The sequence below is a fragment of the Manacus vitellinus genome, unplaced genomic scaffold, assembly GCF_001715985.3.
Source record: "Manacus vitellinus isolate BGI_N305 unplaced genomic scaffold, ASM171598v3 scaffold_8_pilon, whole genome shotgun sequence".
Lineage (NCBI taxonomy): Eukaryota > Metazoa > Chordata > Aves > Passeriformes > Pipridae > Manacus > Manacus vitellinus.
The window spans coordinates 10,176,294-10,200,172 of NW_021940864.1; the positions used below are offsets into that span (position 1 = coordinate 10,176,294).

General features: G+C 41.7%; 2 protein-coding genes and 1 long non-coding RNA gene across 5 annotated transcripts; all 3 read right to left on the minus strand.

The window, feature by feature from the left end:
• Positions 1 to 1,215: 1,215 nt before the first annotated feature.
• LOC108641814 lies at positions 1,216 to 6,496 on the minus strand. The gene is made up of 4 exons (XR_001922294.3): positions 6,411 to 6,496; positions 6,089 to 6,181; positions 3,633 to 4,639; positions 1,216 to 3,543 (listed from the first exon to the last, which is right to left on the minus strand). It is a non-coding gene; the product is annotated as an uncharacterized LOC108641814 (long non-coding RNA).
• A 112-nt stretch (positions 6,497 to 6,608) lies between these two features.
• On the minus strand, positions 6,609 to 8,928 carry LOC108641757 (ADP-ribosylation factor-like protein 6-interacting protein 4). The gene is made up of 5 exons (XM_029965098.1): positions 8,793 to 8,928; positions 8,211 to 8,282; positions 7,841 to 7,975; positions 7,119 to 7,171; positions 6,609 to 6,632 (listed from the first exon to the last, which is right to left on the minus strand). The coding sequence occupies exons 1-5, from the start codon at positions 8,926 to 8,928 to the stop codon at positions 6,609 to 6,611; spliced, it is 420 nt and encodes a 139-aa protein (XP_029820958.1).
• A 3,406-nt stretch (positions 8,929 to 12,334) lies between these two features.
• On the minus strand, positions 12,335 to 22,962 carry TRAF5 (TNF receptor associated factor 5). Of its 3 annotated transcripts, none has more exons than XM_018085386.1 (12): positions 22,915 to 22,962; positions 20,533 to 20,676; positions 19,799 to 20,169; positions 18,586 to 18,643; positions 17,139 to 17,240; positions 16,495 to 16,659; positions 16,110 to 16,187; positions 15,662 to 15,736; positions 15,299 to 15,391; positions 14,224 to 14,352; positions 13,537 to 13,705; positions 12,335 to 13,012 (listed from the first exon to the last, which is right to left on the minus strand). In XM_018085386.1, the coding sequence occupies exons 3-12, from the start codon at positions 20,011 to 20,013 to the stop codon at positions 12,435 to 12,437; spliced, it is 1,662 nt and encodes a 553-aa protein (XP_017940875.1). In that variant the 5' UTR covers positions 20,014 to 20,169; positions 20,533 to 20,676; positions 22,915 to 22,962; the 3' UTR covers positions 12,335 to 12,434. The 3 variants fall into 3 exon arrangements, with proteins under 3 accessions (XP_017940875.1, XP_017940874.1, XP_008931169.2); XM_018085385.1 differs by having other exon boundaries at positions 14,212 to 14,352; XM_008932921.3 differs by lacking the exon at positions 22,915 to 22,962 and having other exon boundaries at positions 14,212 to 14,352; positions 20,533 to 20,916.
• Positions 22,963 to 23,879: the final 917 nt, after the last annotated feature.

The following is a 23,879-nucleotide window of genomic DNA, read 5'->3' on the forward strand; positions in this document are numbered from 1 at the left end:
AAAGGCTTCCTTCTGCCTTTGGCACGCAAGCACCAGCAGAAGAGTTTATTGTCTGTCCTCAGCACAGCCAAGGGCAAGAAATGAACAAAGACTGGATTAAATTCATAGGACAGCAGTAACAAATGTTCCCCATAAACAAGCATAATTAGGTATTTGCAGGCTAATTAAAGGGTTTCAGAATAAGAAAGTGCAAAGCCAACGTCCAAAGGTAAAAACAAAATAGATTTCCGTAACATTCCAGCTGGGCAGCAATGCCACCTACTGGCAGATATCCTACCACCGACTAACCAGGGAATAGGCAGCAGCTTTCTAACCAGGCCTCTCCTGACAAATCCCTCACTCTGGCACTACTGCTGTCTCACACCGCTGTCACCCAGAGAGCAGCACGCGAGTGGAGAGCAAAATGAACACAACTAGTGTTAGCCCTGGTGTTCAGTGCCTTACTGGAGACGGCACCAGTGGTCAGCGTGCTGGTATGGGAACAGCTGTCATCTTAAACATTGTGCCTCTCAGACTGGATATTAATGTGTTCTTCATGCTGGTTGAAAGGGTTCAAAACATGTCCCTGTAGACCCCTCAGCACCATGTCCTGCTTGTCCCTCAGACAACACTGGATGTGTCAAACTCCTTGGGAATCATAATTTAAGACCAAAATTGAACAGGCAGGAAAATAACCCCTGTTGTCAACAGCCAAATACATCATGATCTGTGCTTTGGACAGTAATTTTGATGATTAATTTTGTCCACAGATGGAACTAGGTGGCTGGGTGCTTGCCAGTAATTTTAAGCAGCAGCTCCTCAAAAGCTCATCCCCCTACAGCTTCAAGTACAACCAAGTAGCAGGCTGGAGGGTTCCCAGGTGTGCCCAAGACCTCATTCCTTCAGAAGAACCCAATACCCTGTAAAGTTTAGCCATTTCATGGAGTCCCCAAATCACAGTGGAGCTCCCCACCTTGAGAGCTGAACTGGAACCTTGGAGACTAAATATGCACAGCAAAGATCATGAGTTTTACACACCAAAGGCCATCAGAGCTCCATTCAGCTGTCAGGGCCCATCCCCACACCAGGGCAGGTTTGGCAGGTGATCCCAGGACAAGTCACTTAGCCTCTCTGACCTCTGCTCTTCCCCTCTGTATAGAGCTCACTCAGATTTTCCTGCTACAGAGGATGACTGGGAAGCTCATACATTCCTGCAGCATGAAACACCCAGGTACATCAAAACAGCACAACTTGCCCAAGTTTAATCATACTAAATACTGAAGAGTTACCACAATTGCAGACCCATCTCAGTTCTGCAGGATGATACACCTTAGTTCCACGGAGCCAGATTCTTTCAAGACAAAGTGGTATTTATACACATTTCCTCAGCTTCATCTCTTCTACATTTTTGTGTGGGCAAAAGAGTGAATTTCAAGCAAACCATAAAGGAAACGAGTAACAAAGAATCACAGTGTCTTCTGTTTCTGGAATTTCTGTTGTCAGAAAAATTCAGCTGTTCTGATTCCAGAATGGAAAATGGTACAGGGACACAGAAAGTTGAGTGTGATAGCGAAGACTGTCATACACACACAAGGTAGTTTTTCATCAATTATTCATCATTTTAGGAAGAATCTCAACTTGCCCAGTAAGGTAAGCTTCTGCAGCCCCTTATCATCTGACCTTGGCCCCACACCATGACTTCTGACAGCAGCAGTCTCCCTCCATCCCTATCTCATACCTTTCCTATTGCTCTATTGTTCCAGCCTGCATCTTCACCCACAGTAGGCACCTTTCTGAGACCTGGTAGCAAGTCTCTCTATCAGCCCCTTGCCCATCAGGTTGACATTCCATGTCACTTCACAGTTCCCTCATACAAATTTCTCAACCTGATGTTCACCACAATCTTACTGTTTAACCCTCACATCTGGTTCAGTCTGTGGTTCAGCTGCCAGAATAGTGATTTGAAGCAGTATTAAGAAGCTATGCTTTAGTGAAAAAATCAACAAAATTAACTTCTTTCCTGAGGCAGCAAAGCATGGACAATTATTCTGGCTGTAAGGGCCTGTGCTCACTAGGGAGGACTGGAATCTGCTGGCCAGCTCCAGACAGGAGTCTCAAAGATACTCAGTCCCAAGAAGCATGTGATCTCAATGTTTGTGGGGAAAGACAGAGAAAAAAAGGATGCAACATTACTCAAACCACTTTAGAAACCTGAGAATCTGCATGGAGATGGGTAGGAAAGAAAAGGAGGTTTATAAAAGCAGCAACTGATGGGAAGTTTCAGACACCATCTGTAACTGACTGGGGAGGAGAGAATAAAACTGAATCACTGCCACAGAGCTTAAGCAGCTTGGTTCTCTAAAAGAAATGATTCCTTAGAAGTAAATGCTGGCATAGAAATATTTTAAAGCATCACTAAAGCATATCCAGCATGTCAGAACTGAGCAGGAAAAATTCCTGTCCTGAAACAGCAAGAAAGAGAAAAAGGATTTGTTTGTTTTTTAAGAAAAAGCGGTTTGACTTGTTTTTGCATCATTAGAGTCAGCAACTACCAAAACCCTAAAAGAGGAACAGACCACATCATATTTCTAAAGGCTCTTTGCCTTTTCCATACTAGTATGGAACAGGGAAGGAGTTTTTACAATCTTGACGAAAGCACCAAAAAGCGAATTATTTCACTTAAGTCTGAACCTTCGAACCAACGCAGTTCTTCACAAGTGTGATCTCCACGTTTCCCATTCCTATTTGCTGCTTTCCATCTTCCAAATTTCTACTCCCTCCCCACCCTGACAAATTTTCAGAAATTATACTATCTTTATATAAAATAAAACCTAAGGAATTGGAAGGATTTTAGTGTCTTCTAGGAGAGTGTTTGGGATTAACCTTGTTATGCAAAGACCAGAGAAAAAAAGCTGCTTATCTGGGCAAGATCCTTTGACATCACTGGCTAGAATATACCAAAGTAGTACAAATCAAAGCATTATCCTCACGAAAAAAAAGGGGGTTTCTTGTTTGTTTTTCCCCCTACTGACATTTCAGAGCAGTACGTCCAAAAAAGGCTTCCATTGCCAGATTACAAGTCAAGGAAACTCCAGTTCTTACCTATGTTTTTCCAAGTTTTATGTTGATAAGGATGTAATGGTTTGCTTTTCTGGATCAGGGCTTTAATCTCTAAAGAATTACATCTCTGCAACAACTATAAAATGCTTCACAATAAAAGAAAACTAGGGAAAAGACAGGATTCTAGCATCTTCAGAAGGTTTCACACATCAAAACACTTATAAAATTATCCCTTGAGCAATGGTTCAGATCTTCAGGTTTACTTCAAAACACCGCAGGAGACACAGATGCAAGGAGTTTTCCACTTGCTCTTTAATGAACTCCCCACACTCTGACTGCTGTAGACCTGAAGCTCTTGTCAAAGTCAACTACCCTTGACTCCTTTTTTTCAGGCATTCCTAAACAGTAGTTCCTGGGAAGCACTTGCTTCTCGAGCGATTCAAGTGGGACTCCCACGTCAGGGTTATGTTCACAGGGGCCTGCTGGCTAACCAAAAGTCAAGCTCTGGAAGGAAGGAAGGAAGAGCACAAGCACTGAGCAAACTACCACAGCTAACACACAAGTTATGCTGGGCTCCAGCTGCATATCCATACCTGTCTCATCTCACAGCGGGCTGTCAACATATCCAGAGAGTCACTGGCACTGCCTGCCTCTGATTTATTCCTGCAGCTCTTTCTCCATTAGGGTAAGGTATGTGGTGTGTGTCTTGCTTCACTTCAGACAGAGAAAGATTTGATACACAACTCAAAGGATCAGAAAGGCAGGCCAGAACTCCAGAGTTTTTAGGTCTAGGAACTGCAACTCCAGATGGGGGGGGTAAACTATTTATTGTGAGCTGCCTTTGAACAGCTGATTGAGATAAACAAAATCAGAGACCTTTTCTGCTTCTATTTTAGGATACAAATCATTCGCTACTGTTATTGCTCTAGAGTATTTTGCTTTTACATTTTCTAGTGAGAGAGAGCAATAAACTGTCCAGAGAAAGATCCTATCTCAAACTCTGAAAGAAAGCAATATATTAGTTAGTGAACTTCCAAAAAAACCATTTATGTAAAAGCATGTTCTATTTACAGAGGTCATTTTTCTCTTTAGGACAAGTATAACCACTACCAGAAAAAAAATATACATATAAGAAACACCTCATCTTTCAAACAGACATTTACAAATACTCTGGTTAAACTACTAGAAAAATTAAGACATTTGAAATTAACAGTGCATTCTGCATGCAGTTAGGATAGAAATTACATTATTTGACTTCAGTGTGTCATTTCTTATCATTGTCAATGACACACTCCTGGGCTTTTCTAAAAACACCACAGCCTGGCTATTACCTTAGGATCTCAAAAGGAGGACATGGATCTTCATTAGCAAGTTATTAGCTACTCTTCATTTTGCCATTAAAAAAGGAAATCCCGATTGTCTTCTCAGCAGGAGGGTCTGGTCTTGTTGAACTTGGCATCCTTTTCCCTGAGTTTCCCTTTAGTGTTTTGCTAGGCATGATGATCATTGACTTGGTGTATCTCCAAGTCCTTGGCCAGCACTCTTCCTGTTACAAGGCAGAGTTCAGAAATTCCAGGAGCTGCGCACGGTTCCGGTCTCTCTGTATGGCAGAGAAGCAGAGGCAGCAGCTGAACAGTTGAACAGACTCAGTGGAGCAAGGCTGCAGATCCCTGTTTTCTGTAGGGCTTTCACATCCACATTCACACAGCTGGATCTAACTAGCTATCAGTTGGGTGTGAGTTCCCCGGGGGAAGCACCAGGCAATGGGTCCTGGGGACAGATGCCCTCGGAGACAAGCTGTCACTGTCACTATTGCAGGATACATGTTCTAAGTGGCTCCCTGCAGAGGCTCCATTGGGCTGTAATCATGTAGCTCATGGTCTGCTCAGGAGGGAACTCACAAGCAGAACAGATGCTGTTCTCTGGTGTCTGAGGCGACTTTCACTGTACACATAGCAAGTCTTGTGCTTTGGGAGGTATAATTGTTTTTTCTGTGCAAAAACAGCAGCTTGCAGCATAACAAAACATTGAATTTAGGTTCTTTCTCCACGTAAGAGATGGCTCAAGCAGTCAAAACACTTGTTTCAGTGTTTTTTATAAAAAAATCGCATCTTTAAATACTGTAAAGAATGGATGCTGTTCAATTCAGCAAGACCACAGGAACCAATCAAAAAAGGACCAATATCAAATATTTGATGTTAAATATTGTAATGAGCAGGTTACTAGGACAGAATTGACAAGCATAATTTAACACAAACTGCAGAGCCCCAGAAAGAAGATAATGCATTTTAGATCAAATTTAGCTTTATGAATGCTCATATCTGCTTCAGTACCTATAGAATGAATTGTTATTGCTGAACCAGAATCTGCCAAGCTGGATATACCTCAACGAAGTAGCACTTCTAACCCATACCGACTAGTACCAGAGCCCTCTGCAGGCCACTCTAAGGTGTGGAAATTGTTGAAAAGGGTGAACTTATTAAATAAGTGCTGAGTCCAAACACTCATAGCAATAGCACAAAACACTACTCATTATATCAATTTCCCTGGGTATCTCAGCAAAAACATTTGACTGCTTTGAGAGAACACATGGTCACGTGGTCCTAATACTACTGTTGTCTTTTTTTTTAATTCCTCTCTAAATAATGGCTAGTTTTGCATGTGTTAGAAAAACACAGTAAAGCAGCAATTACCACAACTGATCACGAGAGACTGAAAGAAGATGAGTACAATTAAAACTAGTAAATTATATCAACAGAGAAAGCTATGAATCAGCTAACCATTAGAGACTGAAATTCTAAGAACCTGCACCGGCACCCTTTAGTTTATCTACTCATGCCTGAGTATTCCAAGCCCACTCGTAATACAAACCCTGCCAAAAGAATGAATTAAAATGTCTCAGATGGCACCATAGCCACACTAAAAGCTGCACTCAATTTACAACCCCTAAGTGCAAGACTGACTCTTCTACAAAAGACAGTACTATTGCAAAAATATTAAAAGATACAGTATCTTCTTTTAGGAATATATAGACTATTCTAACTCTTACCTCTATATCTTCCTTAGTCTTCTTAATTTTCATCTTAATTTTCTTTCCGGTTATCATGCTGTAGTTTTCATTCTTCTTTTTGTTTTTAAAGAACTAAAATGAGATCACACATTAAAAAAGCTTTGCTTTATTTTGTAATGTTACAAATCACAAGTAAAATTACAGATGATAATCTTTTATACTTCCTAACTGTTCAAAACAATACAGACAGATTTCTATTTGTTTATGATAAAACTGGGGATGTTATACACATTTTTATTACAGGACAGATTAAGTATTTAGATGAAAAATGTAATGGAGCTTCAGATTCACACAAGCATACCTTGGAAAGCTGGACAGGTCCTGCCTTCTCTCTCTTTTTCTTCTTTTCTTTCTTTTTCTTCATTTTGTTCTCTTTTTTCCTTTTCTACAAGAATAAGACATATATTCTTAGGCTTACAGACTCAAAAGGGTAAAATAAACCAAATCCACAAGTATATCTCAAGGCCCTCACTAATCAAGACACCCCTTCTGTTTGCCCTTACCACTGCCAGACAGGTAGTAGCTGAAATACAGAAAGTAACACAGCAGGGTTAGCAACCCTTGGGACCCTGAGAAACAGAAATGGTCTGATTCCCTGTTCTCTCCCATTTAATGTTGTCCTCGTTTAACCCCAATATACAAAATCACTGAACAGAAGGTCCTGATAAAATAGAAAAATTACTACAGCAAGAATCTACTACCTGCTTCTCTCACTGACTAAAAATCAGTTCTTCTGACAAATTCTATACAGTTATCAAGATTCCCCACTACTCTTTTCTTCAGAGACTACTCTGAATGCTAGCTGGACCAGCAATGACTGGTAAAAGTAACTTCTAAATTATTTCTTTTTTTTGTATACAGTCAATTAAATGCCAACCAATCAGTTCAGCTACTGTAACCCTAAAAGCATGATTCAGATTTACAGAGCCACAGACAACAGCATTATGTCTCACATGACCTTTAAGGTTATTGTTTGTAAACTCCATATTTCTCTTTGTAAAATGTTTACCTTTTTGTTGTGTTTTTCTTTTTTCTTTTTCTTCGATTTAGACTTAGGAAAATCTAAAGTTAAGGAAAAACAAACAACAAAATCAAATCCTCTAAGTTTAGAATTCTTGAAAAAGGCATTTGGTTTTATGGATAAGGCATACAGAAATGTGAAACCTAGAAAGAAAATGCCTTAATTTAGCTAAACACATTGACACTGGTTGAAACTAACTCAGAGGAAAGCAACACATTAACTGACTGCCTCTTACTGGTCTAACATGGAAATTGAAAATACCTGATTTACTGATTCTGCAGACATGCCAACTTTATGTGAGTCCTCAAAGGTAAATGCTTGAAATGTTAAGACCAAAGCAGGACTGAATAAAAAACCCCAACTCAGGTCTAAATAGACTGGTGAAGTAGAAGAAGATCTGTATTTTGAAAGTGTAATGATTAAAGGAGTTTAAATAAACACAACATATCGTTACAAAGTAACATTTTTTTAAATGGCAGTTTTTTATTTTTAAGTTACTTAAACTAACAAAAGAACATTGCAAACTGTCTACAAAGAGGCACCTTAACACAGCAATAGAAAAAGGTTATAGAAAAACACTGAACACACAACATTAGTATTCTGCACCATCACTTTTTGGTGGTTTAGCCACATTTAAAACAAGCTCTAAATGTTTCCAGGAGTACTATCAAAACTGGCAAACATCATGTGCACATGTGGAGGTAGCTTACCTCTACTACTCGAAGAAGATGATCTCGATGAAGAGCGTGATGAAGAGGAAGAGGTGGATGTGCTGCTAGAAGACGATGTGGATGAAACAGACGATGACCTGCTTCTGCTGCGTTTTCGTTTCCTTTTTTCTTTTCCTTAGGACAACACAAGGTAACAGTGACAAGCACGCTAGTAGTAACTATAGTCTACAAAAACGACTCTTCGCAGAACTTAAACACAGTGAGCCCCCGTGTGCCACGGTTACTAATTACACGGTTGCTAATTACCATCAGCAAGTGGCCATGCCCAGTATCGGGGTCTAAGTCGGGGACTGACACAGAGCATCCAAACCCCAACACCAGAGCAGGGCAACAGACCAGCAGTGCCTACCTCGGACCTTCAGCCCTTCTTCTGAAGTTGCACACAGCGTCCTACTTTTTTCATCCTTGCTTTTATCCATATCTAGTCAAGAGGCAAAAGTACATTCAATAACATAATTTCCAAAAGATTTTGGAAATGGAAAAAAAAAAAAAAAAAGGCAAAGGCAGTGCGGAAACCGAGGAAACCCGCGAACACGCCTGAGGGCAGCCCCACAGAATCACAGAACGGGTTTGGTTGGAAGGGACCACAGTGGGTCTCCCGGTTCAACCTCCCGGCCCAAGCAGGGCCATCCCAGAGCACACGGCACAGGACCACGTCACCTGCCCTCACACTGCACCACACTGAGGGGGGCCGCGCCTTCGGCCGCGTCCTCTCGCGTCGGGAACCGGAGGCCAACCCCCTTGTTTTCGTGCCACCGCCAGTGCGGACGCAAAGGGGGTTTTTCCCCACATCCCTCCGTGTCAGGCTTGCCGCTGGATCACGGGACCCGGCGCGCAGGGGAAGCCCCGGGGCCGCGCACCGCCGCGGCTGTCAGGGGCTCCGCGCCCAGCCCGCCTGTCCCCGTGGGCTCCGATCCCCCTGCCCGACCACCCGGGATGGGGACGGCGCCGCTCCCGCTCTGCCGCCCCTCTCGCGCTCGGCCGGCCCGCCCGCCGACCCGGAAGGGCTGGAGCCGCCGCCGCCGCTTCCTGCCCCTCACACGGCAACGGGGTCGGCGGTGACACATTACCGAGCGCATTTCCAACCTCTGGGCTTCACCCTGACAAGTTTTGCGTCCCCCGTTTTAAAATACCATGTCCCCAGACACAAAGCAATCATGGGATACTGGAACAATTCCTGATTCTGGTCCGAAATGAAACAAATCCAACCCCAAAGCGGCTCCAAACAGAAGTAATATCCCGCTCTGATTCCGGTGGGTCCTCAGACCTTGTGGATGTTCGTCTGGTCTAGCTTAGAATTTACTGAACTTCTATGTGCAGCTGCTTTACGATATTCAAGCGTAAACAAAAACATCTATGAAATACATTGATTCTTAATCTAAAGAAGTGTTTTTGCTTGTTGGTTATCATCATCATCATTATAAACAAATATCCAGTACTTTGCATCCTTGTAAAAATCTCCTTAAATGCAGCCAAAATGAGTATTAGGCCACACTGACTCCAGAAGGATGGTAAAGTTATTTATTCTTACTTTAGTTTATGTACACAGTGAAGACATTTGGCTAGAAAAATGCCTGCATTGTAGTAAGAGATATTCAAACAACTACAAACTGTCAATAAATACGTAAGAAACATACTAGATGCTGATGTAGAAATACCCTAAGCTCTTTTGGTTACTTATCCAGTACAATATTATTGAAAAGGTTTTTGGTATTTTTTTCATGCAACATCAAAATTCTTCCTGACAATTCATGCTATACAACATATTTTTTTCTTTATTAGGAATGGGGTGAAGTTTAAAATCCTGTTTACAAGTAGTAAAAAAATCACTGAAAATTTTAACATAAATCTCTCAATTACTGTAATAAAAAAAAACCAATTTAAAGAAGGTCTTGCCTTTAAAAAAACCCAATTTTCTCAACTAATTCTTTATAAAACAGGCAGTATGTCAAAAGGGATGTTTCCAACACCCAGGACGAATCATTTGTGCTTCAAAATTTTAAGAGGAATATTCGTGGCAAAAACCTAAACCCAACCAGTAGGTAGAGGAGAGATTGCAGTACAAACTGGCTAAAACCAAACATGATTTCAAAATCTGTCTAGGAAAACACTAAACACTTATCCACATCACTATGCCATCGCCTACTCTAACAATTAGAAATGGAGTTTTAATAATACTTAGCTCTCTTCATGCTCAAACTTCTTCACAAACATTTAAATAGCTCTAACATTTCTGCAAGTATTATTATCCCCATTTTACGCTTGGGGTGGTGGAGGTGGAGAGGGCTGGGTATTTGCCAGGATACAGACCACATCCTTTCCATCTTGCCTCCCTTGCTTGTCCAAGTTCTTTATCATTTTCTGTATTTTATACTCAAAGTACTGAGGAGTCCCAGGACACACGGTTCGTACATTTCCATCAGTTATTAGTGGTTATTATGCAAGTTGTGTCACTTTGAAAGTTACGTGACAAATACTGAAGTAATAACATGAAATCCACATCTGAGGCTCAGGGTTGATGACACAGAATGCCACACCACTGTCAAACCAAGCTTTCTCTTTCTGTAACAATGCTAGGGACATGAGGCCTAATTCTTTATGCTGTACAGCTGAAATTACTCTTGAAGTCAATCATGGTGGTACAAAAGAATAAAATTTGTTCCTTGCCATCTGTTTCTGGGAACACGGAAAGCCCCTTTGGTGGCTCAGTACATCCTGACATTGTAAAACAAAAAGGACTTCCAGATGAAAACAAAGATTTCAGATGTGCTAACCCACCAGGAGGTATAGATTACTAAGGTCTCTTCCCTTCCACCCCCCAATTTGAAAATATATGTGTCTGAGTTACGTCCTGAAAACCACGTGGGAAAGTAAATGTCTAGCAATAAGATTGCTGATACAAAATACAGTATTTTGCCTTCATCTTAGTACCAAACCTTGAATTATTTTAGTTGATATCAACATCCCGCACAGAGAGGGCATTTTTCATTTTGCCACATTTGCCCTCTTGAATTTTCTGCCTTATACCTTTCAGTCCATGCCCCGTTTTGATTTTTATCCTGCCTAGTTTACTCTTACTCTAAATCCAGCTTATTGTCTTGCTGTCTCTTGATAAGCTTTGGAGCAATGGATAATGCTGTGGTGTTCCACTACCTGATCTGTGAGAGATGAGAGATGCAAAACTCTGTCACTTGTAATAACAAAATGGCTGAGAATGCAAAATTACATCCCTGTTACAAGCACCCAAAAGGCTTTAAAAAGGCACGTGTATTCTGTGTCACTTGTTCCTTGATAGTTTTAGTGGGTCTCAAATAAACCCCATACAATGCACACATTCCCTTGCAGTATGGAAGGAAATTGGAATGAGAATTAAGATCTTCAGACAACACAGTCAGCAGTTGTTACAGCCCTTTTGTAACAACTGCTGACTGTGTTGTCTGAAAATCTTAATCTTCAGACAAGAAGTTCTTCAAACTGAACAACAAGTTGTTAAAGGGTGGCTGTGTCACCCTTTAACAAACACTAGAGCTGCACTATCTGTGAGAATTGGGTTCCTACTGCAACCTCACTCCCTAATCCCTTTTCCCCCTTCTCCCCCTAACATCCAAATTTCTAGGAGAGAGGAACAGTGCATGTTACGTGGGCTTTCTCCCAGGCAGATATCCAAAGCTTTTCCTGCCTTTTATAAAGTTTGTAGGCCAGAAAACATCAATTTTGCACAGATGTGGAAGAAAAAGAACAGGAGTTTTGCCCCTCTTCCAACAGCACAGCCAAGAAGAGCTAGCAGGCTGGCCGAGTGCCCTGCCTCTGGCCATGTCCTGAGAGGTGAGAAGTGCCTGCAGCTTTTGGCTTCAGATGGGGACTGTGGATGTTTACTACTAATGGAAATCAGTCCCAAGGCACTAGGCAGGAAAGGAAAGGACATAAGAAAGCTGTTGTGACCTGGGCATACTCTATATAGTTGAAAAACCAGGCTAAAAAAATAAGAGGCATTGGTGCCTTCCTCTGGGCTTTCTGGAAAAAGATAATTTAAACAAATTACAAAAATGCAAGATACTTGGCAAATGTTTTCCCTGCCTAACTGAAGGCATTCTCCCCTCTTCAAAAATCCAGGAGATGGAGGGACCAAGACATATTGATTCAAATTTGCTAATGTTGAAATGTTTCTATTGCAGGCAGGTGAAATGCACTTGCACGTTTGGGCATGGCTTCACTGCTGTGTGAGGGATGGGAGCCCACAGGCCTGCCTGGGCTCCAGGGAGGTTACTGGAGGAGTTTCATCTCCAAACACCAGTTTGGTGATGGGAAAAAAGCATTCCCCCCAGCCCGGACTGAGCCAATCTGGATTGAATGCATGCTTGCACCAAACCGGACTTCGAGCTGCCTTAAAAATGCAGTCTTGAAAAAAGGGTTAAAAAAGGAAAGGCTGACACTTTGGCAATTCATTATGAGTCCAAAAGCTGTGAAACATTCTCAGTAGCTTAACTGGTGGCAATTCACTATTGCATGGCTGGTAGTCACCAAGAAAGCAGTTCTTAATGGTTAAAGCAGTCACATTGATTGGGAACAATTTTCACAATTCCTCCAGATCAGTTAAATCCACGACGACTTTCAAAAACAGAGTGTCATCTCTGATATAGGTGTTCTTTGTGTTCTCCAGGACCGCGTGCGGCACGAAGCGGGGACATCCGGAGGCAATATTCATTTCCCCATCTGGCCTTTTGAAACTGCTGCTGTTGGGGTCGGCTCTAAAGACTTCCACAATGTGATTTTTTTTCCCACTTTGGTCCAAAAGCATAAGTGTAACTTTTTGCTTGAAAGGCCACAGCAACAGCGAGTCAAATTCCCCCCTCATCACTACAAAGTAGAGAGAGATGTGTGTTCCCTTCCCTGAGCCATCCCCGTTCAGGTAGGCTCTTGCACACAACCTGTACCCACAGCGGCTGGTGTAAAAGGGCTGGCTGGCTATGGAGAGGACACGGCCTTCCACCGCTTCTTTCTTTTTCATCTTGTAGTCTGTGATTTTCCAGATTAATTTCCCATTGTAGCACGTGCCTTCCAAAAGCTTAAATCGTTCTTCATTTTTATTGAGCTGTGCTTTGTGAATATTGATCTGGAGATCATGTTTGCTGGACTGATCTTCCAAAACAACTGAGAGAAGGGGAAACAAAAAAAGAAATAGGAAAACCAAACCAAACCAAAACCAAAACAAAACAAAAAAAAAAAAAAGAGAGAGAGAGAAACGTAAATAAAACTGTCTGAGCACCCAGACTCAAGGTGACAAAACTTAACTACCCAACTACCCAAGCCTGAGTACAGGCTATGAACTAGTGTGACTACAGCTGTTAACTTTTTAAATTGTAATTGCAGCTGGTAGTTGCGTAAGAAACACTGGTACCTACAAACCAGATTGAAGGCCTGAAGATGGATAGCCAGACCAAGGCCAGTGCTCTGGCCCTGCAGTGCCACAGGAATTCGGGAGACATTGTGCATTAGGGGAAGGCGGGAGAACACAGCTCACACCATCATGGTTTGGTCTTAGAATGCAAGAGGAAGGAAGCCCTTTCTAGCGAAGAGCTGCAACTGACTGACTGTAGCACCAGAGCCTCTACTTAGCTACCAGCAAATCAGCAAACTGCCCCCTCCACAGAAAAGAGCCCAAAGTGCTGACATACCCAAGCGCTGATCGTATGTCTCCATCAGGGCAATCTTCTGCTTTACATTTTCGATTGTGTCAAACAGGGGCCGCAAGTCTAATTTACTCTGCTGCTGGTTTGCCATCTGTATTAGCTGTTTCACTTGTGATTCCAGGCGTGCAGACTTATCCAGGTGGCTGGCCAAAGCCTTCCCAGTTCATGCCATTGAGAAAACATGGGAAGTAGAAGTACAAGAGACATCCATAAAGTCAGCCATTTTCTTTGAATTAAGATAATGAAGTCTTTAGCATGTCAGCAGTATCATCTATACGGTGCATTGAAAGTGCTCAGCTGGCTTAGGAACTTACCTCAAATGCTCCTTCATGATTAATTCAGCACATTTATGGATTGAGAAGCCATCCCTCATTTGGATCCATTCATGCTGCATCACTTCACTCAACTAAATTATTCAAATTTATACCACTGTATTTGCCATGGGCATCTGGCCACAAGGATTTGTAAAGTGCTTTTTGCCCACATCAGGTAACGAAACATCTTTATTGATTAAAATGAAAAGACAATACCATAGTGTAAAAAAACGAAAAGGGCTTGTGGAGATTAGTTACTGCCCTGCTATTAATGATAACTAGTACTGGATAAACATGTCAGAATGTAAGAAAGCAATTGATAAAAAAGGTAAAATCAAAGTCTCACCTGTGTGCTTACCATCAAGTTGCTATTTTTACCAAACAGTTGTGTATACTGTCTGAATTCTTTCTCACACTTTTTAATGGCCTCTGCCAGCTGCTGGATTTTAATCTCTTTACATTCCAGGCTCTTATATAGGTCAGATATCTACAGATGGGAAAAGCAGAGTATAAATACTAAGGAACACCAAAATATACAATAAAGAAATTAAAACATATGTGGCAGTGGAAAAGTTTACAACACAAAGCCTCTAACTGAGCTAGATAGAGCACTACTTAATTCACAGCTTGTGGATAAGCACTAGCAAGAACTGAACATAAGGTAATCAGACTCGAATAGATCTGTGTGGCTACAGGTGCAAAGAGGTTCATATCTCTCATCCCCATCCCCTTCAGCTCTATAGTGGGATAATATATCCTTATTTGCACACGTGTGCATGTGTGTTTCTGGGTGTATGTATATACATTTTTTTCCCCTCGACTGAGGCCTAACCAGTAAAAGCCATGAGTCAGCGAGGGATACAGACTTCAAAACCAAGTTATAGCGCTTTGGGACACTTGTTTTTTGCATAAACAAGCAAAGAGGAAGTCCACCATCAGTTTGGATGCATTCACCTTAGTAAGACTGGGCGTACACCCAGTGTCACCTGCTGGAAGCTGCTGAAGTGATCATGAGCAGAAAGGTGCTTGCAACTGGCTCTGCTGCTGCCTCTCAGAGTCACTCACAGAGTGAGTGACTTGGGCATGTAAAGGCTCCTTTCTGGAGTAACCTGACCAGCCAATGAAAATTTAAAATGCTTTATCTCCAAACCTCATATCTGCTGTAAATAGAGACCAAAAGCAAATGAGGTGAGCAATGGCAACGAGCCTCCCACTGTGCCTGGTGGAGAATACACACACCTGAGCACAGAGAGATTTCCATGTAACTGACTGACTTCACTAGAAAAGCTTATTCTGACTTCTGAGGTGTGCGAAGACCATAAAAACAGTCTTCTAAAGTGTAGCTGAGCTAAACTAGGCAACAAATGTAGAGTATCATATCGTCCTCCAACCAGTCAAGAACCGCTGAAGAGTGATCATTAAACACGACTTACCTGTTCTTCCAACCGGGAGTTCTTGTCTAAAATCTGCAGCATATGTTCCCTCAGGGCAGTGTTTTCATGTTCAGCAAGTTTCCCTCTTTTAACCTTAGTGAGGCAGAGGAGGAAGTGAAAGAATCAAATAATAAGCTGATTTTTGAAGCTGTTAGTAAAAAATTTATTGATGAAAACATTCAAAATGTCTCCTCTGTGCTTTGAAAGTGAGGGAATGGCAGTCCTGATTCTCTAGCACAGCATCTTAGCCAATGTTAGAAATGACTGTGAAAGGACATAAAATGCTTATTTTGATTAATGACTCTGATTGGCTTGGGAGACAAAGTCCAGTCCTAGTAAAGACAAAGATCTGTAAAACAGTACCTTTGCAAGACATCCGTACTGCTTATAGGGGCAGTCCACTTCTGCCTCAGGGCACACAGCCTGGTGCTTTTCAATCTGCATGTATTAACACAGAAGTTTGGAATGAAATAAATATTAAGTCATTTGATGCACTTATAAAATCTGAAAGCCTGCATCAGGGGTGAATAAAGGCCACTGTCATGACAACTGCAAACCACTTAAACAGGAAAACGAGTGTTCAGAGTCAATAAGCAAGATAGGTATTTTTCCATACTACAAAACATCAATGGCTTACAGTGACCAAATAACACACTTAAAAGATGGGAGATATATCCCTTTTAGAATCAAAGAAAATACTTAGAGCAATGAAATTTTATTGGCATGGGCCAATGTGGTCTGCAATGCAGCTTTCAGTTTTCATAAATGCATGTGATCTGTTGAATTGCAGTATATGAAAAAATAATAGTACCTCTTTTTTCAGAATTATTTGTGAACAATTTTGGAGACAAGGCACAGGATAATTAGGACAGTCATCTTTTTCATGATTCTGGGGAAAAAGAAACAGAACAAGGCAACGGTTTGAATTTTTTGTGAAGTAGTGCATATAGAGGAAGTTATGCAAAAAGTAATCCCAAACATACACGTGCAAGCCACATATCACCTTGTTGTTCATAAGAGAGCATCAATAATTGGTATTATTTAAAGCATATTTATTATACTTTCTCCTTCAGCTACTCAACCAAATTTTGTTTCAGGAGTTGTTAAGTACCATTGCAATGCTGGAGACTTTTCACTCAGTAACATCAAGAGGAAACACATACTAGGGATTCCCAGGGAATGCTTCATAATCTTACCTTTATGTTAATGAACACCACATATGTATTACAGTACTGACACATTTCTTCTCGAAATTTACAGTGCTGGCTCAAGTGTTCTTTCACGTCTTTCCGAAGAATTTGATCACAACATCCATCATTAGTGCATTGCATGCTTTCAAACAAACACTGCTGAAGATGCTCCTGCAACACACAACAGCAAATTAAACCCCAAAGTATTTCATTGCAATTTACCCAGCAGACCCACAGAAACAGCTGGCAGAGTCCTTTGTATGACTTTCACTTTTTATTCAATCGATACACCAAAAAAAGGCCCAAATGGCCAGTATGACTTGGCCAGTATGACTTGAATCAACATATGGTACCTAAGCATACAGAATATGTACACACACTGGATATACTAAAACTACATAATAATACTAGATATACTAAAACTACATAAAGCAAATGGTTCTTATTAAAAAAAAATAACCAAAGGTCAAGCTGAACAAGGTAACAGCCATAATATTTGTTACTTATGGTGTATAGCTAAGTCATAATTTTTGTACTTAAACCAAATTGCTACAATAACTCTGAAGACAATGACTGGGATTTAGCTGATCATAAATACACAGAATTGTCATGAAAATCAAAGGCTTCAAAATCTGATCAAGCAAACTAACCTGATATCGTCCCAGAATTACTTTTGAATTGCAGTCAGGAAAGTTTTTGCAGAACACATGCAAATTGAGAACTTCTCTCTTACAGCAATTGTCTTTGAATACCTGTAAAGGAAACAAACCATCTTTCATATGCAGCCACATAGGATGTTATGAATAATATAAAAGAGCAAAATATCACTACAGATCTCCTAAGCATGCAAGTGTAGACTCCGTAATTGTGAGTATGGCTCCTGATAATTCATATTGAAAATTTATATTATAAATATAAATAAAACCATAAATGAATTTCTAATAAGCACAGGCCTTTCTCCCCATATAGTTATTCCACAGATGCTGATCCATCCCACACCCAGCAGGACTAGTAGCACAGGAGCTATATAACCACTGTCAAAGCCTGCCTGTACCTAGAAGAAAGCAGCTGGAGCTAACAGGCCCTAAAGGCCATCCAGCTCTGTGCACACTCCACAATGTTCAAGCAGTGCAGTGTGCCTTTGGGATGGAGACGATGCCGAAACATCCTTTCTACTGTACTCAGTTGTGTGTGCAGAAGCAAATTAAGCCCCTGGAGCAAACTTTAAGTCTTATTAAGAGCTCTTCCTGTAAGGAGCACTGTAAATGTTGCACTGTTGTCATCAAAATTTGTACAAAGTAGAAGGTGGCAAAGGAAAAACAAAAATCACATGGACAGTCTGATTACAGCTTCATTTCAGGAGTACAACAGAGAGGAAGCAGACATTTGATTTCACTACAAAATTCATTCTGACATGATCAAGTATGTATACTTTTAAGTATACTTAAAAGTAGTATACTTTTAAGCCTTGGCATATAAATAAGAACAAATTAATCCATTACAAAAAAACCCCCAAAACAAAACAAAACCCAACCAAACAGAACACCAGAAAACAAAACAAACAAACAAATAAACCCCAAACAAAACAACCAAAACCAACAGTAATTTGTAAAATAAAACAGATGAATTTATCTTTTCTTCTAAAAGTCACCCAAAAGTAAACTAAGTCTGCAGGGTTAATGAGATCTAATGGAGATAGTTAAGGAGCAAGTTATAGCCAAGTGAAAGCAAAGACAACTAAATAAACAAGATAACCCAGCAAGATGGGGCATTAAAAAGTAAGTCAATAAACTCTCCACTAAAAAAAAAAAAATCTGATGACTAGGGAAGATTTAGAATTTTGTGAAACTCTTTGACACTTTACTGAAAATAGGGAAGACTAAAATGAAATAACTTCGGAGAGGTATAAAAATAAATCTTTATGTATACAGTCATACTTCCTTTCCGGGAGAGCATCACTGAGTACACTATTTCCCTTAGCATCATTTCAGAGACAAAAACCTGCTCTGCTCTGAGGACTAAGAGCCACCTTGTTCTCAGCACTCTTGCCTTTTCCATGCAGATGTTGCCTGCTGAAGTAAATCTACGGTCACTTACCTCGTGCATTTTTATTGTTTCTTTGTCGACAGGACAGGTGGGTACTGCATTTAACTCCCTAGAGCATAAGAAGAGTCATATTAACTCACAGAAAATTTTATTTATTTTATGAAATTGGGCTATGCTATAATCTGACTCTGACATAAGTCATATGATACCAGATACCATAAAAACAAAAAAGTGCTCTGAATCCACTTTCATCTGCCAACCACATAGCCAAATTCTGGCCAGAGTTCTACGAGGGCATTAATCTGAATGTGAATGTGTAACAGAAAACAGAGTTTGTCCTATGAATGTTAAATGGTAAAAACCATAAGATGGTTTTAAATTAAGAGGACTTTGTCACTCTCTGGTCATCTGCTGCTCTCAAATGTTGTATCTCAAAAAATCCCATTGTGTATTAAACCTAGCCTTTGCCTAGCAGAAGCAGTGCCCTCCTTGCTACACCAATGAAAGATCTAATGGCTGCTGCCTTAAAAGGCTTTGAGAAATCCTGTAATAAGGGGCAGGAAAACACTTATTGAGGCAGTACAAAAGGGATGCAACCCAGAGAGAAAGCAGCAAATATGAAGCATCTAAAATTCACAAAAGGTAACTAGTGACATCCATCCACATAAAGAGGCTCCTCTGCAGCCTTGCCGGGAGAAATCTTGCCCTCAGGAACAGCAAACAGTACATAATGTATTCCCAGACAGGTCTGTGGGGTAGAGTCATTTGTAGCAGATAATTCCCAAGCAGATGCCAGCAGCCTTGTGATCTGGCTGCAGTATCAGGTAATACTAACAACAATTTTATAACTCCACTAAAAAAAATTTTCCAAAGAAATTTTACAGAAGAAAGTGAACACCGCTTAATCTAACCACCAGTGCCAATACTGTGAGACATCACCAAACCCAAATTCTCTGCAGAGCACCATGCCAGACAGACAGACTGAAACAGCATCTCACACAGTAGTGCTCCAGCTTACATAACAATTTCTTAATGTTGACTTCCCTGTGGTTCACCAGCACTGGGTATGGTCTTTAAGGACACCTTTAAAACACTGAGCATGCAGTCATTGAGTTCATCAGAGTCTTTCCATTGACTCCTTCAGCGTCTTACTGGAGCAGTAATACTATTATGGCACTCACTGCTGATTCATAGAAGACATTGAATTTTTTTTTAGGAAAGGGAATACGGGGAGTTTGCGAACACAGGAGGAGTTTGCACTCACCTCAGAGAAAGAATACACTGCTGGCAAAATCGGTGCCCACATCCTGTCTGGTGGGGGTTGTGAAGGACGAGGTGGCAGTAGGCGCACTTGTACCGATCCTCTAAGGTTTCAACAAACTTGTAGTCGGTGTCAGGCTCAAAGTCCAGAGAGGTGGTGCTGGCAGAGTTCTGGCGTGTGAAGATGCCCGAGGGAGCAGTGGGTTCGTCACAGGCCATGGGAGCTGCACTGGGAACCAGACACAGGGGGAATCTCTTCAAATACTCACTGGCAGCCACGCTGCATCAGCTACTGCTTGCAGCAGGGTGCCACTCGCGGGAGGGCTGGCATCTGCAGAGGGGTGAGACAGATTCCAGAGGGAAACACGGCACCAGCTATGGAAGAACAACAAAACGCTCAGAGAACTCCAAATTGATAATTACGTGACAAGCATCAAAGCACACTCCTTTGGAAAAGAGTATCACAATCTGTAAACAGAGATCTTTATGTTTGTGGGTTTTTTTTAATATTTTCTTGCAGCAGTTCTTAGTCTGGAAAAAACTACAAGAGTCAGTAGTCAGACACGGTTGGGGAAAGCAGAGGTCTAGTCTTTGCCCTAATGTTCACCAGGAAAGTCTACACTTAAGGTAGAGCCCACCCACATGACTTCACAAGTTCATTGCACTGCTTCAAACAGGAGGTGGCTTTGTGGTTCACAGCAAGGAGCATACAAAAAATAGGCAGCAAGGGGATTTTACCTTCAGTTTAGGTGTTGCAGGAGTTGAAGCCTCTTAACTTGACATCTTTCTTTTTTCTGTTGATCCCTCATTTATAGCAGTAAACTCCTATTTTTTCAAAGTTTTATTAAATTATGTGCAAGTCCTTGGCTATATTAATCCTGTCTGCAAGAAGTGGTGGAAAAAAAAGAAAGAAAAGTGAGATTGCAATCAGAGGTGTGACGTAAGTTTTTCTTTCAACCTACTGATGTTCATATGTGGCACAGGAATGCAATTTCCCAGTAGGAAAAACTGTCAACATTTTTTTCCAGCCTTAAGACACAAACCTCGAGATCTTTGTCACCAGTCCCTTAATCCCACAGTAGTTTTTTTGCAAGTAGCTCAAGACCTAGAGCCACTCTGGTTTGCATTTCTTGTAGCTTTGCACTCAGAAGACATTTTCCTTACAGGATGCATACAAAAGCACAACACCTGAGCTCTCAGACTGTTTCACAGGAGAAGTGCTCAATTTTATAGCGGTGCCACGGGATGCTATCTCTCCTCTGTGCTCACCACCCACCCTGTCAGACACTCAAGTCACTCTTACTGGCTTCAGCACCTCTCTGAGAGCTCTCACTCAGCTGCTGTAAGGTCACTGAAGGTATCTGCTGCCTTCGGAGGGAAGCAGGGCCAACACACCACCAACCTTTTGGCTGGCATGAAATAATATGGCAAGTACAGACACACTGCCCTGCCTCTCTGCTGCAGTGTGTTCCTGGCCCATGAAAGCAGTGACTAGTGCTGCGCTATGCACAGTGCAGCACTGCCACAGACCACATCAGGCTTCAGAAAGCAACATCCATTTTCCTTTCTGTTTTAACAACCCACACTGGGCAAGGAATTCCTGTGGACAGTTAGCGTACCTGAACAAAAAACAAGCCAAAGCACTTAAACAACTAAAATGTATTCCACAGCAAACATTTGAGTGCTCCTGTAACTCAGCACCCTTGATCATGGTTGTACTCAGTATTTACCTTCCCAGCTTGTGAGGGTCTCCCTGTTATCCACCAGGCTGAATGTCTGACATACTCCAGCACAACTGATCACCCAACATCGACAGCCCTCAGGAATATGAACCTTAATCATATTTCAGGCATAAAGACTTATTATTCCAACTGGAGTTTGCAAATCACCCTGTTTGGTCCCTCCACATGAACAGCCTCCTGCTTCAAACTAGAGGTGGTTGCCCATTTGGTCCTTTCATTTTTAAACAGCTGACCTTTTCTTCTCTGAAAATGGGGTTCCCAGTTCCCTTACATTTAATAAGGACCAATTCTAATTTCTTCACGTCAACCAGAGATGCCAAAATGCAGCCTGAGGGATTACCACCCTCATGCCTGGGCTGCCTCTGTAGCAGATGCCAGCAGCAGAGCATGCCTGCTGCTTCGGAGGCAGATGGAGAGCTGTCACCATCTATTTCCACAGCACAGATTACCTACAGGATGAACTGCCTAAGAACTCATTCTCTTGTCAGCAGGTGAGAACCCTGAAACAATTTTCCTTCCTTTTTCTTATTAGTGCTCTCTCCCATTTACATGGCATCCACTTTCCTGAGTCCTATTACACTCCATTACTTACATCATCTGATGGCATGGTTTAGCAAGCTAATGCCACACAGTCTAAAAACACATATAAAAAAAAAAAAATCAATGTTTTATCCATTTTGCTGTTAAAGGTCTTCCTTAACTCCAGAATTTCTTCCAGCTGCGGTGAACAGATGCTTTAGGCAAAAAAAGTTATGGGACGCATTAAGAAGAAACATAGTCACCAGCCCAAAATCCTATCTAGAAACTCCTTCAGAGCTCTCACTGTTCATTAAATCAACCAAAATCATTCCCATCTCTTTCTGCAAGGAACACTCTGCTGTGGTACAACACCTTCCAATTCTCTTGTTGAAATGAGAGCCTTTATCTCCTTAAACACTTTCATAATGCACCCAACCCAAAAACTGGAGACCCTCCGTGAAAGACCCTCCTCCACCTCAGCCTCACTCAGGACTGCACTGCACAGCTAAGGGCAGCTCAGGGCACAGGAAAGAGCATTTCAGGTGAAAGGTGATCCTGCCTGCTAAGAGTGCAGAACGGAAACCTCTGGGTGCCCAGCAGGGATGTTTGCCACTGCTGACAGCCTTGCAGAAGGTTTGCTGCAGGGTTTGCAGCTGTTTTGCTGGAGGAAATGGGCTGCCCCAGGAGAGGGCCTGTGGATGGCAATGCTTTGCCCAAGCTGGAGAGGTGCCTGTGTGAATCAGCTGGGGAGAGGAGCTGAGAAACAGCAGCCCTGTGCCAGACCTAGTGCCAGCCAGCGCTCGGCGGGATGTGATCCAAACCATCACAGGCAGCAAGTAATTCCCATCCCAGTGCTCACCAGTGACTCGGGCGGGTCACAGAAGCTCTTCTTCCACTTTTGGCTTCCAGCACCCGGGCTCTCTGTACTGAAACCAAAGGGAAACCGTCAGGGGAAAAAGTGCTTTTTGGTGACAGTGAGAGCACGCCAGGGTTATCTGAATCAATTTCCTGCTTACGCTGATGCCTGGCCAGGACGCTTTCACTTCTGCCTGCTCACAGCTAACAGCAAGGGGAAGGTGTCCTGTCTTTGTGTACTCTCAGATTTTTCAGCACACGTGTGAACCATAGTGCTGTTTTAAAATAGCAGAGAGAGGCGGGTTTATGCTGTATAATGATGCTCTTGTGGCAGACACACAGTGCATGCAGTAAAGGGATTTTCACTGCACCTCCACTGCAACAGCACGCACACAAAAAACCCCCCAGTTTATGGAGACTGAAAATCTACACATTAAAAAAACCGGATTTCCATATACTGAAATAAATAGAATTAATTCTGGCCACATATAAAAAAAAGCAGTATGACTCACTAAAAACTAAGCCCAAGTCCTATAAACAGCTACCAATGAGTGGGAGCTCAATGGCAGCACAGCACAAAAAGCTCCCAGCTGCACCTTCCTACCATTTCAGCATCCCAGCCCTGCCTGCACCAATAGCTGTGCAAGCAAAATGCTTCTGGAACAACTCTTTATACACAGATGCTTTAAATTCACTGGAAGTAATCCAAGGAGGAGAATTTTCATAACAAAAATAAACTTTACTAAATGTGGGCTATCCTATTTTAACTACCACCACACCAAATTGAGCCCAAACACTTTCCATTAAAATACACCCCACTTAGTATTTCTAACTGTTCAGAAACTGAGCAAGACATGAGTACAACATAATAATAAGTAGAAAAATCAGTATGGGCATGACTTACTAGGATATAAAATGGCATTAACATTTTAAAGCCATGTTCAAACAGCTCCCCTCCAGCAGTGCTGC

Bases quoted from the DNA above. Each gene is read 5' to 3' on its own strand.
- TRAF5 (XM_018085385.1), bottom strand. From the start codon at position 20,013: ATGGCCTGTGACGAACCCACTGCTCCCTCGGGCATCTTCACACGCCAG. The intron at 17,241-18,585 runs GTAAGTGACCGT...TTTCCTTTACAG, and splicing joins AAACAATAAAAATGCACGAG to GTATTCAAAGACAATTGCTG. The intron at 13,013-13,536 runs GTATGTCAGCAC...CCCTTCTCTCAG, and splicing joins GACATACGATCAGCGCTTGG to TTGTTTTGGAAGATCAGTCC.
- LOC108641757 (XM_029965098.1), bottom strand. From the start codon at position 8,928: ATGTGTCACCGCCGACCCCGTTGCCGTGTGAGGGGCAGGAAGCGGCGG. The intron at 8,283-8,792 runs GTGGTCGGGCAG...CCTCTTGACTAG, and splicing joins CGGCGCCGTCCCCATCCCGG to ATATGGATAAAAGCAAGGAT. The intron at 7,976-8,210 runs GTAGGCACTGCT...TGTTGTCCTAAG, and splicing joins AGAAGGGCTGAAGGTCCGAG to GAAAAGAAAAAAGGAAACGA.